Source organism: Rhinopithecus bieti, unplaced genomic scaffold, assembly GCF_001698545.2.
Source record: "Rhinopithecus bieti isolate Rb0 unplaced genomic scaffold, ASM169854v2 scaffold_28547, whole genome shotgun sequence".
Classification (NCBI taxonomy): Eukaryota; Metazoa; Chordata; class Mammalia; order Primates; family Cercopithecidae; genus Rhinopithecus; species Rhinopithecus bieti.
Window position 1 is genome coordinate 3,785,855 of NW_016813480.1, and position 17,258 is coordinate 3,803,112.

The 17,258-nt window shown below is 48.3% G+C and overlaps 1 protein-coding gene across 1 annotated transcript in view; it reads right to left on the reverse strand.

Moving 5' to 3' along the window:
• Positions 1–653: 653 nt before the first annotated feature.
• Positions 654–17,258, reverse strand: part of LOC108512908 (phospholipid-transporting ATPase IB-like) — a 346,886-nt gene continuing 330,281 nt past the window's right edge. The window contains exons 13-14 of the mRNA XM_017848466.1: positions 13,798–13,889; positions 654–6,556 (exon numbers count right to left, since the gene is read on the reverse strand). Coding sequence (XP_017703955.1) covers positions 6,459–6,556; positions 13,798–13,889 — 190 coding nt within the window. The 3' untranslated portion in view covers positions 654–6,458. The remainder of the gene's footprint in view (positions 6,557–13,797; positions 13,890–17,258) is intronic.

A 17,258-nucleotide genomic window follows, 5' to 3' on the forward strand; every position in this document is an offset into this window, starting at 1 on the left:
AGAGGAACTGTCATCTAACAGGCTGTCTTTCATCCCCAGGTCACACCCTGCTGGGGAAGTATAGAGCTACCCAAACAAAGCCAGGCAAGGGGCCAACATCGGGGCCCCCCAGCTTCCTCCCACCTTACCCCAGGTGCAAGGAGGCTGCCTTGGCTGAGGCATCACAGAGAACCTGGAGGCAATGGATATTTACCTGAATGCAACTCCTTGTACCTAGAGAGAAAGGGCAGGGGTGTCTTTCCTCTTTTTAAAGTAAGAATGTTATGATTTCCTGCTTGCCAGTTGAATTTGAGCTGCCTCCCTCTCAGTTTGTTGCCAACTGAGATGAATTAGAGGGAAGTAAGTCATGGAGGAAGGAGGTCTTGTAAGCACCATTCTTTCTTTTGAGCGACTGAATCCAAACTCAGTGTGGCCCCCTGGACTCTCTTCTAGAAAAGGGGGCCTTGCCTCAGAGAAAACAGCACGTGTTCATCTGCAACTCAGACTCTCCTGTGCTCCTGCCAGGGAACACTGTTGCCTGGGCCTCGGCTCTCCGGGTGTATGTGTCCCTGAGCCTGCACCTGCTGACAAACCTGTGTTACAGGCCGCAGTCCCTGTGGCAGTAAATGCTTATTAGTGGAAAAGAAAATTCCAAAATAAAACAGTCCAATCACTTACTTTAACCAAAAATTTATTTGAAACAGGTTTACACAGACATACACCAGTCAACAGGATTGATCAAAGCCACAAATCACTACATTCTCCCAAAACTTCTAAAAATACAAGTAGATGCCCTTCATTTATTCACTCCAGGAGGGAACCCAGTGCACTATAATGTGCTGCTGTAATTTAACAACCAGAGGACATTAATAGGACGTGAAAACGGTAACACTTCTAGAGGGAGGGAACAAAAAACCCCACACACCACAGAAGCGCTCACCACTCTGCTGGGAGCCAATTAAACATGCCCCCACCGCCCCGCTTCCCTCTGCATAACCAGATTAAAACCTCCCCGTCGCAAACAATATTTAAGCAGTCCAGGCACAGATGTGACAGCAGACAGGAGAGCACATGGCTTTGCTCGCATGAGAACGAGGCCACAAAGATGATGCATTTGAACGACAGTTCAGTGACCTGCAGCCCCATCCTGCAGCTGGCCCTGCTGCGGCTGCCTGCATGGCCCTCGAGAGGGAGGCTCAGAGGGAAGCGGCATTGCATAGGCCTGAACTTGGCCATCTTGGGCAACGGGGGAGAGTGGGGCAGGAGAGGAGGGTGAGTTTCAGTACTGACATTGATTTCATCCATGAAAACCCAAAACTCTTTACTGTGCAGGGAAAGGGAGAAACTCCATGACAGGGCAGGTTTCCTTTTTTTGTTTTTTTTTTTTGGTGGTGTTTATTGATTCAGCTATAAACCATATATCAGGCTATCTCTAGGAATGCAACAGACTCCAATCCCACTGGAAGTGAGTTCACAGCCTGCTCTCTGGGCTCTCTCCCTCTTTCCGGCCTTTTTCACACGGAAGAGCTTACCTATAAAAGGCTCTTGATAAGCTCTCTTGACCCCCAAGTTTCCTGGGCAGGGTTATTTGGATAGTGCTATTACTCCAACTTTCTTCTTCCTCTTTCTGTCATAAATCAAAGCTACCTGACACTTTGCGCCTGACTTTTAAAACAAACAGGTCTCCTTTCTTTCTTCAGCCAGGTCACAAGAACTGCCTATGGGCTAATCTTGAGAGCATGTTTTTCTTGGTCTGAGGCCTGGGAGAAAGAGCAGGGTGGATATCTCAAAGGCAACTAGAGCCAGAGATTGTCACTTGAAAATGCGCCAGCCTGGGTGTAAAAAGAATCCCTCTTTTGTCTCTCCTAGGTCGGGAGAGCCGAGGTGTCTCTCAGAGGTTAACACTGGATTATACAAGGGATACGGTGCGGGGGAGCTCGTCCTTCATTTCTGCTCCCATTTGTTTGTGGCTTCTGCCCGTTAAGATTTATGCTGGCTCAATGCCCTTTTCTCCTCACCCAGCGTTACATCCCGGATTCACAAATCACTCATAGCCAACAAATTAAGAGAGCTTTAAACAGAACATTAGTTACAGACTGGGCATTAAGTGAACATCAGGTAAGGTGAGGGGGAATGCACTGATGGACAACTTGGGAGACTGAGAAAAAATAAATAAATGAAGGGGACAACACATTGAGCATGCTGGTCTGTTCCTTTCAAGGATACCTAATGATGTCATTATGGGGGTCTTGGGCCCTCACCTCTGAAACCCATCCAAAACCCTTCTAATAGTCCTTCTTGGCCTTTGAGATGGAAAAATGGCTAGAATGAGGTTAAATAATCTCCCCCAAGGCTATTATGAGGCGGTTAACTGCCTTGAGCCAATGAAGAACCAACAAACCCAACTGATGTAGATTTCCTTTTTCTGAAGGGAGGGGTTTTAACTGTCCCCATCGTTATTACACACGTCCGTGTAAACATTTACAGGAAGAAAGCATTTCTTGAGTGTAACAGGGGACGCCATGTTTTGACTCGACCTGATAAACTCATTTCTTTGCCAAGTTATTATTTCAGGCTCTGCTCAGCCACCATTTCCCTGTTCACATTTTTTTATGGATCCCAGGAGATAAAGGCTACATTTCAAATGCTGAAGTTAAATCACTCCTTGAATTACTTTGAGACGATGACCCTGGGCAGTAACTCAAACCCTGGCTGAAAAGTGTGCAGTCTTTTCACACGTTCAAAACTAAAGACCACCTTATCCTATAGCAGAGTTTTGCAAACATTCAATTCAGCTATAGTCTAAGACATAAATCCCTTGGAACAGAAGTACCTGATAAAAATGCTTTATGGTTCCAAACAACAAGATTAAAGGTCATTATTATAACAAATGGAAATTACAGACGACAGCTTTCTTTTCACAAAATTCAACCTTAAAGCCTGCAATATTTACTTATATATGCATTATAAGACATTAGTTACCTAGACTCACTTTTCCCCCCATTTTTCACCGCTTCTTGACAAGTTATTACTGATTTTCACAGCCAGCTCCCCATAGTGAGACAGACCTGAAGCCTTGTCAAGGGAAAGAAAATGTCAACAGAATTCTCAGCTGAGCTCTCCCAAAGCCCAGGTTCACTTCTCAGGATATTCCTCTGCAAGTGTTAAAGAAACAGCACTCCTTGCTCCAAAGTATGTTTTGTACGGTGTACTGAACCAAAAGAGTTACCATGTTTTTATCTTCATGTGCGCATGTGTGTTGGGAGGTGGGCGGACATAACCCTGGTCAAGCAGCCTGGAATATTCTGCATTGAGGCAGGACAGACACATCAGCTCCACTCCTAAACTATGAGCGAGCCCGTTCTGATCAGCACGGAGTATTAATCCAGACGACCCTGCTCTCCTGATACGTGTTTTCCACAGCTACCCTTGCTGGCACGTGTCCGTGTGCAGTGGAAACCCAGAACTAAGCCCAGAGCATAACTGGTCTCTTCCTTTTGCAGGGTCATCCAGGACGAGAGAGACTCAACACAGGACTGGGCTGTCTGTGTACAGCAGTAGACCAAGGGTTGGCCTAAGTGGATTCTGCCAGTTTAGCTCAATCCAGAGTCAGGCCCTGGAGCACTAACCGAGTGTGACCTGCCAGCCTGTGAGTCAGTGTGTGGCAGAGTGACAAGCCCCATGTGGCATTTTCGCTGAGCTGACAGCCAGCGTATGCAACCTAGTCCAGTCCACCCTGCCCCAGGGAAGGGGTTGTGTGTGACACTCTGACCTCAATTTGAAGACAGGACAAATGACACAGCCCCTGAGTTGGCCCTGGCTAAACATTATATATCACATGCAGTGACAGCTGCTCCTCCTAGAAACCCAATTGAGTCATTTGGCTGTAAGAATGCTCAACCACATGAGAGGATAGAAAGTAACGTCTTCTCATGTTTTCTTCTGTGTGCACCCGTCATCATTGCAAAGATTGTTTAGTTTACTTCTCAAGAGAATAGGAAAATACACCTGTATATTTAAATCCCAGAAAATATGAACTCTAATGTAAGAAATAAAAACAAAAACCCCAAACACAAACACACAAATTCATAATTCTGATTTGCAAGGCTTCAAGTTCAAGACAGAGCTAACTGTTTGACAAAGAATTGAATTTCTAATCCACTCTTTCCAAATAGGCTTATTTCCCAAATAAAACAAAATATTAATAGTTACGATGCCTAATACGCATTCAATTCCAGTTTTCGTTTCTCCTCTGTGTTTTGGCCATCACCTTTCTGGGTGTGCAAAAAAAAAAAAACCATACACCTTGGTTTGTCGTGTTCGTCATAGGCACATTTTGTGTTACAGTTCCTGCATGACAATCCTTCAGTCTTGCTGGGTACTCCAGTATTTAAAAATGTTTTATGCACCTTGGGGAGAAAGGAATGGCTCTTTTGGGAGCCTCACCTGTGAATTGCATTGTTCTGCTGCCCCTCAGGCCCTCTCTGCATCCTGGTTACCTCCTAAGTGAGGATTCGTTTTCTTAGTCAATGCAAATCACGTTTTAAATGATTTCCATGCCCAGTAAGTTGTAGATTTCTGAAAATAAAGGGTTAGGAAGCAAAGTGCACTAATGTGCTATTTCCTCATTTAGCATAATCATCCCCACAGGGTTTACTCATCCTCTGACTCTAGAGCTAAGTGGCAGGTGTGCTCCTTCGCTGCACAGGCATGTTATCAATTCATTCATTTCCCAACAGTGAAAATCCAAAACGTGCTCTGAACTCCCATTTTCACCAGTAACAGTTGCCCAGAAGTATTTAGGCCATCCAAAAATCTGGCTTGGCAACCAGAGCAGAGAACAGGGCTCCAGGCAGGTTGTTTAGTAAGGGCTCCAGATGCTCACATTCATGCCTGAAGGCATCTAGGTTTGGTTAAGATTTAGAGTGTGGGACTCTGCAGTTGGGAAAATCAGTGATTCAGCACTTCACTTCCTTGTCTCAGAATTCAGGATATGCCGTATTCTGATGTGTACCTGTGTCTAACACTGATGGGATACAGAAAGGAAACCATGTCGGTGTATTTAAAAAAAGTGCTTCCCTGAAATGTTTGGAATTCTTTTCAATTAAAACTGCGTGTGAAGCTCTTGTTTAAGCTCTCATACACACTGGGCTGATCATGACAATTGTCTGGGTCTCAGGGTTTATTTCAGAGTTTCTACTGCGGAGATCTGGTGGCGATTCCTCTGTGTCCTCCTCTCAGTGTCTTCCGCGCCCTTACTTCTCCTTCTGAGGACTTCTGTGGTCGTCTTGTTCTCCCCGTTCAATGTCCTATATTCTTGCATCTGGGTTTACTCATCCTCTGACTCTAGAGCTAAGAGTGACAGGTGTGTTCCTTCGCTGCACGGGCATGTTATAAATTCATTCATTTCCCAACAGTGAAAGTCCAAACTGTGCTCTGAAAGAAGCGTGGGTTCTAATGTAAGTGGATGCCAAAGACCCAGCAGTCTGGATGTTGGGAAGGGAGTATTCAGAGCCTGACCACGGCTGGGAGTGCTGAAGGGGTTCTACCACCACTCTGACCTGTGGGGTGGCCCCATGTCAGACAGAGGCAGAGACATTTAGAATATATGCGGAAAGGCTATGCTTCTTTTCTTTCTTTACAGAACAAAAAGGACGGTGGAAGAAGGAATTTTTCGCATCTGTTTCTGAGTCTGCAGTGGAACAAGGAAAGGCGCAGGTTTGGGTTGGCTGCCCACCAGCCGCCATGCACTGAGCGCCATGGCCAGCCATGCAGCAGGTGTGGGGGTGAGGGACGCCTGGACACGGCGGCGGGACTGGGCCGAGTGCACCTGGAGAGGGTGCGGAAGACTCTGCCAGGGCATCAGTTGGTTTGCCCTGCTGGAAATGTGGCTAAGAGGTTCAAATAAATCTTCTCAGGTTGACCACCCCTATATAGAATTTTGTGATTTCACTGCAATCAAGAAGTTTATGCCAACTTTACACAAACAAAACAGGAATCAAAGCAGGAGAGCAACCTGCCTACAGTGAAGTCTGCAATGTGGCCCGTTGGACATAATCTGTGAGTTAACCAAACAGGAAGCAAGTGTGCCCTGCTCCAATTACACAAGATGGGCTTCTCACGCAACATAAAACTTTCCCTTTCTCCCAGGACAACTAGTACTGATGTTTAAATACTGGTGAAACATAATGTTTTTAATTTCACACCTCACGGAGCACAGTTGACTGCTTCATAACGACGTAAACAAAAGTTAGGCTAAGCACTGCAGACAAGTTGGGAGGGCAAAGATAGCTTCCCCTGCGGTCTACACTCCAGGTTTGCGAGGGAATATGTCACTAACAAACTGCTTGGCTAAGGCCACAGAAATGTGTTTTCTGGTGTTTTGGCTGCTGACGCCAGTCTTTTCTGACAAAGATGTGTTAACACTGGGTGCAACAAACTGAATCTCTTTCCTAAGATCAGTCAGGAAAATTTATGTCTTATTTCTTCCTGGATTTCTTTTTGGTAGTGTCATAAGCACGGATGACTTCTTCCTGACTAACAGCTCCGTGTTCTTCTTGAGAAAAAGCATACCCATCTGAAAGGGAAGCACACAGGAGGAACTGGTTAAGAGGAGAATTGGGGGGGCACACTTGGTTTCAATACGCTGCTTTTTTGGCAGCGTGCGGGTGAGTGGCGTGCGACACCTGGCCTCCTTAGCCTTGGATAGTTGGAGGCTTGAGATGAAGAAACCTGTGGCCACAGAGGGGCCGTGGCCGTGGGCAGGCTGACTGGGGTCCCATGATGCTGGGATGGGAATGGCTCTGAGGGTAGGTTTCCTATTTCTAGGGGCCTGCGGCTGAGCTCAGTGTGGGAATCGTATACAGTGGGTCGTTGGTCCCCGTCTCCACTTTCCCACTGCCAATTAAGAGGAAATACTCCTGTCTGCCTGACGCTGCGGGAGAGCCGGCTAATTTATGAAGCTGAAAACATGCCAGGAAAAACACACACAACACTAATAGTGCAAGCTGGCAAAATGCACGTGATGCCTGGGGTCTTCCTGTTTATTTATTTATTTATTTGAGACACAATATTGCTCCATTGCCCAGGCTGGAGTGCAGCGGCGCGATCCTGGCTCACTGCAGCCTTCGCCTCCAGGGTTCAAGCAATTCTCCTGCTTCAGCCTCTTGAGTAGCTAGGGCTACAGGCATGCACCACCATGCCCAGCTATTTTTTTGTATTTTTAGTAGAGACGAGATTTCACCATGTTGGTCAGGCTGGTCTCGAACTCCTGACCTCAAGCAATCTGCCCACCTTGGCCTCCCAAGGTGCTGAGATTATAGGCGTGAGCCACCGTGCCCAGCCCTGTTTTTAAATCAAGACTGATCTGGACTGGTAATAAGTAATCAAAGTAGGGTTGTTTTTGTGTAAATAAAGAAAAAGGTCACACAATAAAGTCAAAAGGAATTTAGTGATTGACTGGACCTGTCACCACAGGAAGACTGGATCTTACACAATCAGTTCATATACTACTAATAAAATAAATAGTAGCCAAGACTCATTAAATGCCATGTGTCTAAGACACTGCTCTGTAACATACAGCTCATTTAATCCTCCCAGAAACCCTATGAGATAGGTGATTATATTCCTCCCACTTCACAGATGGGAAAACTGAGGCACAGAGATTTTTGTGACCTGCTCAAGGTCACAGGCCTCATGCGTGGCAGAGCTGAGAAGCAAACCCAGGATCCACACTCTATGGCCGAGAAACGGCTTTAGTGTTCACAAGCCCAGAGTGGGGCTTTGCTGCCAACTGGCCCTTCCCACAGAAAGACATGTATAAGGCCCGCTCTCCGTAGGCTAACCCTTGTGTGTCAGGGGTCTGGAAAAGTCCCACAGCTCAATTAGACATTCTGGCCAAAAGACAACACAATCAAAACCTGACAATCTTGACTTCCATCCATGTATGCTTACAACTTATCAGGGGAGCTGTGAATTCATTGTCATACTCTTTAAAAGGAGAAAAGAAGTCGGAAAGTGTGCCAATGTCTCAGTTCCTGGACTGCCTGCTAATTTCCTCAGACATCTGGCTTAAAAAGGAAATTTCTAGAGTATCAAGACGTACAGTAACAAGACAGAAGAGTCCTCGTGGGATGGAGAAGAGGAGGAGATTTCAAAGGAAGACATTCAGGCTGTTTTCTTACTCTGTGTTTCCCATAACTGAGAGTCCCAGTCCAGGGCTGGCTTCCCGGCTCTTCCAGACAGCATGCCTTCCAGCCACTGCCTGAGAATCCCAAGGGCTCAGGGGGGTTATCCGGGGAGGCAAGGGCTTGTCTGCAGAGGTGGCCTGAGAGTTGACTAAGGACATGGGCTGAGCAGCAGAGAGGAGGGCCCAGACCAGTGAGGCCATGGGAGGAAGAGACAGTAGGTGGGAGAGAAGGTGATGCAAGCTGAGCCAGGTGAACAGAACAGAGGAATCTTCCACAGGGGGCTTTTGTCTACTTGCTCACCTCCATTTCTAACAAAACAAAACCTACAAACCAAAAATTCCCACCACGTGGTAGCTACAGTGAAGCAGCTCCCAGACCAGTGTGAGCCCCCAGATAGCTGGGAACAGGAGCAGGTGGGTCCCTGAGCCTGAAGGCAGCACCAGCCGGGAGGGGAGCTCCCTTGGGGGCGAACATGCTTGTTCCAGCCTTGGGCCCACACCTAGCGCACTTGAACTTCCTGACCAGGTGGCTGTGCTTTCATACTCAGGGCTTTAGAGTCTTCACATGATCTGCTTCCAAGCACTGAAGAGCAAATGCCACCACTCCTGTTCTCCTAAGAGCTTTTGGATTTTCACCAAGTTGCTTAATCAGAAATCAGCAGGGACAAGGAAACCTCCGTTGCCCAGCTTTGGAGGAGCTGCCCCAGCCTCCTGCCTCCCTCTGGCACCGTGTGGCACACACACTCTCATCCCAAATCCTGTACAAGCAGGTCCTTGTAAAGTATTTTTACTGCAGCCCAAGAGGAGATGTCTTTCCTTGGGATGTTTCAAAGCAAAGTCTAGCAAATAACACTGTCTCATCTGCTCCAGTAACAAGGCTATGTACTGTGGTCAACTTGGACAATTTCCATTCTCCAGTTCTTTATGGGAACATTTCTAGTACACATCTGAGGTCTTCCTGAGGGGCTGGCAGAACAGCAGCTGCAATGGCAGCGTCACCACCGGCTCCACAGCTGCTGCATCATCCCAAGGGCTGCTCCTCAGTCCTACTGAAGTGGTTCTGAGTAAGGAACAGTCACCCCAAAGAATTGGACATACTCTTTATAAACTCTTCTAGTGGCAGGCTGAGGACTACTGAGCTCTCCACCCTGAAGACGTCTTTCTCCACTTGCTTGTTTTTATCTTAGATTCTGGGGGCCCCAAGTGGCTGCAGCATGGGGTCGGGGTTGTGGCCAGGAAACAAAGGGTGGTTCTAGTCCTTGCTTGCTGCTACTTGTCCATGTGACTTTGGGCTCTTTAAGCTCCCTGGGTCTTGGTGTACTTTTCTGTAAATTAAATGGCCTGGACCAGGCAAGGCGCAAGTTCTCTCAAGCTCCAATCCTCTCTATGGGCTCCAGGACATTTCATGGCCCATCACACCCAGGCTGCAGGATCCTCTCCCTCTGTCAGTACTAGTTCGCACTGCACCGACATGGAGGCCTCCACCTCCATGCCAGAAAAGAAAGGGTTGGTGTTTGGTGTCAACAGTCTGTCCAAAAAGAACAATTAACTACGTATTATATCTCTTTTGGCCTGCTTTTTTCTCCTGGTTGTGGGGAACTCATGGAGACATAAAAATAAATTTGGGAGTGTCCTTCTGGGAAAGGTATCTTAGCCTTTGGAATAGTCTACTTCCTGTTTAAATGGAAGGTGCAAAAGCTTTCTTCTTTTATTTATCTTGTTTTCCATAACATGCCTGTGTCTACTGGAAACCCAACTCCGGGGGTTTCTTCAGCTCATAACTCTGTCACTTCTTCTGTGTGCATTAGTGCCGCAGTCACAAGGGCCTCCCACGGGATTGCAGAGGGATAATTCGGCCCCCCGGGGTGGGAAGGGTTCCGAGGTTTTCCTCTGAAGAGACAGGCAGAGAAGAGTTCCCCCTCCTGTTGTAAACCTCCCAGGGTAAGTAGAGCACCCCGAGGTCTGTGCTAAATGTCTCCCAATATCCTCCCTAGTTCCCATTGTTTGCACCTACCACCACATTTCCAGCATGTTGTATGCTAAGACTTTCTTAACCTTAACCAAGAATGAAAGTGGAGTCTACAATTCAAGAGTGAAAGGAGGATGGCCTGGTGGGTTTATCTTGGGAGAGGGAATCCTCCCAGGTTCAGATAAAACATTTTCCTCTTAGAAAACAGGCCTGGTGGGAGTTAGAGCTGTCACAGGAGGAGTTTTACTGGAAAACCAGACACCATCACCCCTCAACCATCCCTGCCTGTCCAGCCTCCGTCCCACCTGAGGAAGATACAGACCTGCTCCCAGCTCTGCCTACTGAACCGTTAACTGCCATTTGCATCCAAACAGGAAGCTCAGAGGAAGCCTCCAGGTCTTTGTATCCCCCACTTTCACTCATCCTTCAGGAAGTCCAAGCAGCCAGAAAAGTCCTGATGGGGGCCTGGAGGGAGCTCTCATGGACCCAACTTTCCCTGGCTGGCTTCCTAAAGCATCTGCTTTCTAAATAGCCACAGCCAGAATGGAGGATGGAATCGTGTAGGTGAAAGGAGGTGGGAAGATAGATGGATTTCTTAGCTGTTTTGTCTTCTCTGGGTAGAACATTTGGTAAAATCCATAAAACCATGTCATTTTTTTTTTCATTATTTTGGAATAAAACTCCCCTTAAGTAGCATTCCTTTGAATCTGCGCTCTGATAGCATCTTAATGAAAATAGCAGTTTCCTGTCTGGAAAGATTCCTAATGGCCATAGAAATGAGAAGACCATGGGGACAATGAGGAAATCAGACTCTGCAGGAAATGCTGATTACAAATATTGTATGTTGGTGGCTCACAGGAACTAAAATACTACCAAGATTAGAGTTTTTCCTGCCAGTTTCCTGGACAGACCCAGGGGGAACATAAAAGGCTGAGATCTGCTATATGCCCGTCCTGCACCCCAGGACCGGCTCTGACCACCCGATGATCTTCTCCGGCTGTTAGTGACAGAAATGTCCTAAGTTATCCATCAGGTTCTGGTACTAGTCACTGAGTGCTTAAAAAATTGGTGTGATTTTGGAAGCCTTCTTATTTCTTATATTTATTCAGTAGATTTTTTTTGGCCTTCCAAATATTGACTTAAGAAAAGCATTTAGTAGTTGTCTTAAGACATTTATGACTCTCCCATAAAAATTCTCATTCGGTCTTTGATCACAATATATATCTCGTGTATATTCTGTCTATGGTTATTTTGAAACATTCATCAGAGAGGCAACACGGCTCCACAGAACAGACCCTGTAGAGTTCTGGGAACCTGTATGTGTTGTCTCTGTGTCTGGCATACAGAAGGTGCTTTACACCTACTGTCATGAAGACTCACAAGGACTGTGGAAGATGTTTATCATTAAAATTCTTTTTCTTCCATAGGAGAAAATAAAAATTTAGAGAAATTAAGTTTCTCAAAATTATTCAGCTAATGACAGAAAAATAATACCCAACATTTATTGGACTCTATATTGCCTTTACTGTTCTAGGCACTTTATGATCTCATTTAATCCTCCTAATTGAAACTGACCCAATAGTCCCACAGACAGTTTTTTTTTTTTTCTTTTTTCTAACATAGAAACGACCTTTCTGGTCTTAAAGCTTGACACTTAATATTTGTTTTATCTGAGTTCCTTCCTCCGTAAGGACCCCCAGGCCTCTCAAAAAGTAGCAAAGATCTGAAACTCACCCAATGATCTCATGCAGACAATGAAGATGCTAAGCCCCTCATTAATCTTGATTGCTTCCTTACCCATCCTGACTCCTGTTTTCTTACACATTGCTAACATTTCTTCCCTGCTATATAAACCCCTAATTTTAGTCCGTGAGGGAGATGGATTTGAGACTAATCCACCACCTCCTTGGCTATAGCACCAGATAAAGTCTTCTTCCTTGGCAATAACTGTTGCCTCAGGGATTGGCTTTCTGTGCAGCTGTGGGTGGCAGGATCTACACCGAACCTCTAGCGTCCAGTAAGTTCTCATATTACCCAACTTTACAGATGCAGAAGCAGACATTAAGTAAATTGCCCAAAGTCACAAAAAAGTAGGGAGGCAGGGACAGGAACCCAGGCAGCCCATTTCCAGAGGTCTGCCCTACAGTTAGCACTCCTGTCCCATCAAACCTCTTGACTTGACCTCTCTTTTGGGCCAGAGTCTGAGGCTGCAATCCAGACCTCATGGCATGCCACTGAGCAATGCTGGGCCAACCACTTTCTGACCTGAGCCTCTGCTTTGTCTCTTTGGGGTGGCATTAGCCACCTCCCAGGGCAGTGGAGCATTAAAGGACAGAAGCACATCAGTCCCCTTCTTCCCATACGATATTCCACATGGCAAAGTGAGGACAGGGAGTAGATCACTGAAAAGCAATGATATTCTGTCTCCCTCCTTCTCTCTCCATTGAGAAAATCTGCCAATACCTGTTGACAGGCGGAGCTCAACTGAACACAGATCCTTCACTGCCTATACTGTGTGAACAATGATTCTTCACGTTCAGAAACCTGTCTCCTTCCTTCCCTCCCTCCCTCCCTCCCTCCCTCTCTCTCTTTCTTTCTTTGAGATGGAGTTTCACTCTTGTTGCCCAGGCTGGAGTGCAATGGCATGATCTTGCCTAGCTACAACCCCCGCTTCCTGGGTTCAAGTGATTCTCCTGCCTCAGCCTCCCAAGTAGCTGGGATTACAGACGTGCGCCACCACGCCCGGCTAATTTGTATTTTTAATAGAGATGAGGTTTCACCATGTTGGTCAGGCTGGTCTCGAACTCCCGACCTCAAGTGATTCACCCACCTCGGCCTCCCAAAGTGCTAGGATTACAGGCCTGAGCCACCGCGTCCGGCCCAACTCATCTTTTTCTACCAGTTTCCCTCTAAACTCCTAGGGAAGGGAAAGGGAAGCAGGGAGTAGGTATGGGAGGAAAAGCTGGCATGTGCACATGATGGGGGTGGAGAGGGGCTGGGGAAGGCTGCAGGACCCAGAGAGGCAGGGCTGGGTTGGCCTTGGCCCTGGGGAAGGTGGCCTGGATCTGCCTCAGCTGGGATCTGATGACTGGATTGCTAAAAACAAGCCCATGAGCTCCCCCGCGCCCGCCGAGCTCCAAAGTCGGAGGCAGGGGAGAGGGGATGTTTCCCAGCCTCCCACTCTCCTCTGGAATCTGGAGGTGGGGCGGGGTGGCAGGGGACGTCAGCCTTAGACGTGGGGCAGCCTTCCTGGGAGAAGCGTGATGTTTTTCCCCAATGATGGTCATTGTTTCAATCAATATGGCAATACTACACAAAACAGTTCATATTGCTAGCTTTAGGGGCAACAGTTTAAAGGTCATACTGCTTCAACCTTAAAAAAGTCCTCTTGGGAGGCTGATGGAAGGATCATAACCTCATCAGGATTTTAAGTTTAATGATTTTAAGTTTAAGGATTTTGTGGTCCCAGGGAATTACCTATACTCAAGCTGCACGTTTCTGGGGCCAAATACACATGTTGCAGTTCCACTTCCAAACGCGCGCCCCGCCCGCAACCCCATCAGCACCCACCCAGCCCCCCATCAGCACCCACTCCAACTCCCCATCAGCCCCGCCCTCCACCGACACCCACTCCCCATCAGCCCCCGCCCGCCGTACTCACGCGGGACGCCCTGCTGCAGGGAGCTGCCCCGGAACAGCGTCGGGGGCGTCTTCCGGCCCAGCCTCTTGATCAGGCGGTCGCGCTCATTCAGCCTGCGGATAAAGCAAGCGCGTCAGTCTCGAGTCACCTGAACACTCGGGTTGTACAAGGAGACAGACAGAAGGGGGTGGGCTGAGGTGGGGGATCACCTCCCCACGTCGGGTAAGGCTTGCTGCTTCACCAGCTGCCCGTGATTTCCAGCACATGCCATCTGGGCGCCTCGCTGCTGGCTCCCTGTTGTGGAAAACGCCGTTTCCAGTCCCTCCCGCAGCCAGCGCCTCCTCCTCGCTGAAGTGTGCCTGTGCCCGGTCCATACCCGCGGGACCCTGGGCTTTTCAGGACACTTCTGCAAGGAGAGGCCTGTTTCCGGGTAAAGGTCTCAGCGCTCACTCCTGCCTGCAGCCCCCTGCCTGCACGTGGTGAGAGCCCCGCGGAGGCCTCAGGACCCCAGCCACAGCCCAGTTTCGTTCTGCAGAACTTGATTATTTTGAACCCCAATGAAAAGTCAAGGCGAGTTTTCTAAAACAGACGCCTAAGGAGCAGTCCCTGCCTTACCTGAACCTATTCCCTGCAAGGTTGCCACTGCTGTGAAGAAATGTGGAACTGCTGGGGAGCTTGGCTATTTCTATTCTAATTTTTAAAAAGCTGGGGTCTCACTGTTGTCCAGACTGGAGTGCAGTGGCACAATCACAGCTCACTGCAGCCTCGAACTCCCGGGCTCAAGCAATTCTCCCACCTCAGCCTCTTGAGTAGCTGGGACTCCAGGTGTGCGTCACCACACCTGGCTAATTGTAAACATTTTTTGTATAGACAGGGCCTTGCTTTGCTGCCCAAGCTGGTCTCAAACTCCTGGCTTTAAGTGACCCTCCGGCCTCAGCCTCCCAAAGTGCTAGGATTACAGATGTGTGCCACCATGCCCAGTCTGTTTATTTCTATAAACCCAAAGGGACTGCTTGAAAACCACCCAGGCAGGTCAAAGTGCTTTGATTTTTACTATCAGGCTGTCATTTCACTTGTCATTTTGGGAGTTTGCCAGTGACCTAGAGGCATCATAGATTATGGGCTGAATGTCCCCTCTAAATTCACATGTTGAAGTCATTACCCCTAGTACCTCAGAATGGGACTGTATTTGGAAACAGGGCCTTTAAAGTGGTAATTAAGGTAAAATGACGTCATCAGGGCAGGCCCTAATCCAGCATGGGTGCTGTCCTAATAAGAGGAGATGAGGACACAGGCACCCACGGAGGGAAGACCACAGAACACACAGCCACATGTAAGCCAAGGAGAGCGCTTGCACAAGAAACCAATCTGTAGATAGCTCGAGTTTGGACTTCCAGCCTCCAGACTGTGACACACTCAATGTCTGCTGTTTAAGCCACGTAGCCTATGGCACTTCATTGTGGCAGCCCAGGCAGACAAATATAGCCCCCATCGCGTTTGTGGGAATGTGAGGACATACAGACTTGTAGAAGAAGCTGCAGGTGCTGGAATCCCATGTACCCCCCTGCCCCGACTATTGGTGAGTCTGGAGCCTGAGGAGGCCCCTCCCATGACTGCAGACCCCTAGCTCCCCCAGGGCCATCGAAAGAGGAGGGGGACCCTGGCTGTTCTTCACAGTTCTTTGAGCTGAAGCTCATTTTCAATTTCCAAGAGAGAGCATTTTTCTGAGTGCCTTGGTTGAAATAACAATGTTTAATTCATCACCAATTAAGGGCGAGCCTCAGCTAGCTAAGCTTGGTAAAACGTCTCATGGCTGAGGAAGAAAAATACTCTCTCCCTCCTTTCACACTGGTCCTCCCTCCCCTCTCCTCTTTCTTCTATGGGCCAAGTTAATCTCACTGGGTCCGGCTGAGCAATTGCCCTGGATGGCACGGATGTGCAGACACAGGAGAAGTGAGCCCATGACACCTGTCTCTCTGTGTAGCTGCCATCACCGACTGTTCGCAGCTCCCTGTGCTGCCTGGTTTCAGAATGTGGCAGGTATAAAGAAGGACGTGTCCTCCCTGTCCAACACGTTCCCAGCACTGGCCACGACTCCTGCACAAAATGAAGGGTACTGTGTGCAGAGGGGGCTCCTCCCCCTGCCTGGCCCCAAGGTAGCCTCACCAGCCAGTCCCCACATGAGGACATAACGGGCACCCGATACATCACTTCCTCAGAAGCTGAGGACCATGCAGGACTAGCTCTGCCCCCATACCCCGGACCACAGGGACGTGCCCCCTGAACCACGCTGGCCGTCCCATAAGCTTCTCCTCATAATGGGTCTTATGAGAATGTCACAGATCCTCAGGAATGGGAGGGACCATTGAAATGACACATGTTGGTTTCTCACCAGGCAGATGAGAAAACAGACTCAGCTGCGTCAAATAACTTGACAAAGGTCAGATGGGGCTTCGCTGGCAGGGCTCCCGTGCTGGCAGATGCCGCCTAGAATGGTGAACACTTTTCTCTCTCTTCTTTTTGTATAATGATTTTTTTTTCTTTTTGTTTTTTGAGACAGAGTCTTGCTGTGTCGCCCAGGCTGGAGTGCAGTGGCGCAATCTCGGCTCACTGCAGCCTCTGCCTATCAGGTTCAAGCGATTCTCCTGCCTCAGCCTCTCCAGTAGCTGGGATTACAGGTACGTGCCACCATGCCTGGCTAATTTTTGCATTTTTAGTAGAGATGGCGTTTTGCCATGTTGGCCAGGCTGGTCTTGAACTCCTGACCTCAGGTGATCCACCCACCTCAGCCTCCCAAAGTGCTGGGATTACAGGCGTGAGCCACTGCGCTCAGCCTATAATGAAATATTATTTAAAAATGTGACCTCTTGCTTCAGAGGAACCCACTCTGTGCCACATCCCTTCCTCCACACACAGTGAGGGGTCCACAGCCAAGGAGGTACCTCCTCCCATGGCCCAGGCCTGCCGTCCACCATCTCAGTTATTTGGAACCCTAGAAGTCCCAGGCCTGCATCCAAGGCTAACTTGACTTCATCCTGAGCTCCATCCCCCTAAAAGTAGACCATATAGCCAGTGTGCACGCCCCAGGCCTGTGGGGGTGGCCAAGGGGTGTTTTTTGCATGGGGGTGTGAACAGAACCTGGATGCGTGGGCTGGGATGTCCACCACACCATACGTGTGCAGATGCCCTCAGTGCAGGCAGAAGCAAAGACAGGGTGTCCAGGGAGTGAGCTCTTTCCCACACTGCCTTGCTCTGGCTGAGGCCTTCAAATAAGCCAGGAATCAGGAAGCGCACCAGACTTTATGAAGGTGTCATCACGAAGGGACAGAATTCTGTGCTAGCTTGATTTGTAACTTTTGCATATTTGTGCGTGGTTCAAGGTCTCCATGGGTACTGTTACACTGAGTCCTGCAAATGTCAGGAGCAGGCCTAACTATGATAACTACTTCAGATTTTAATAAAATAATAAAGTCTCAAATGTA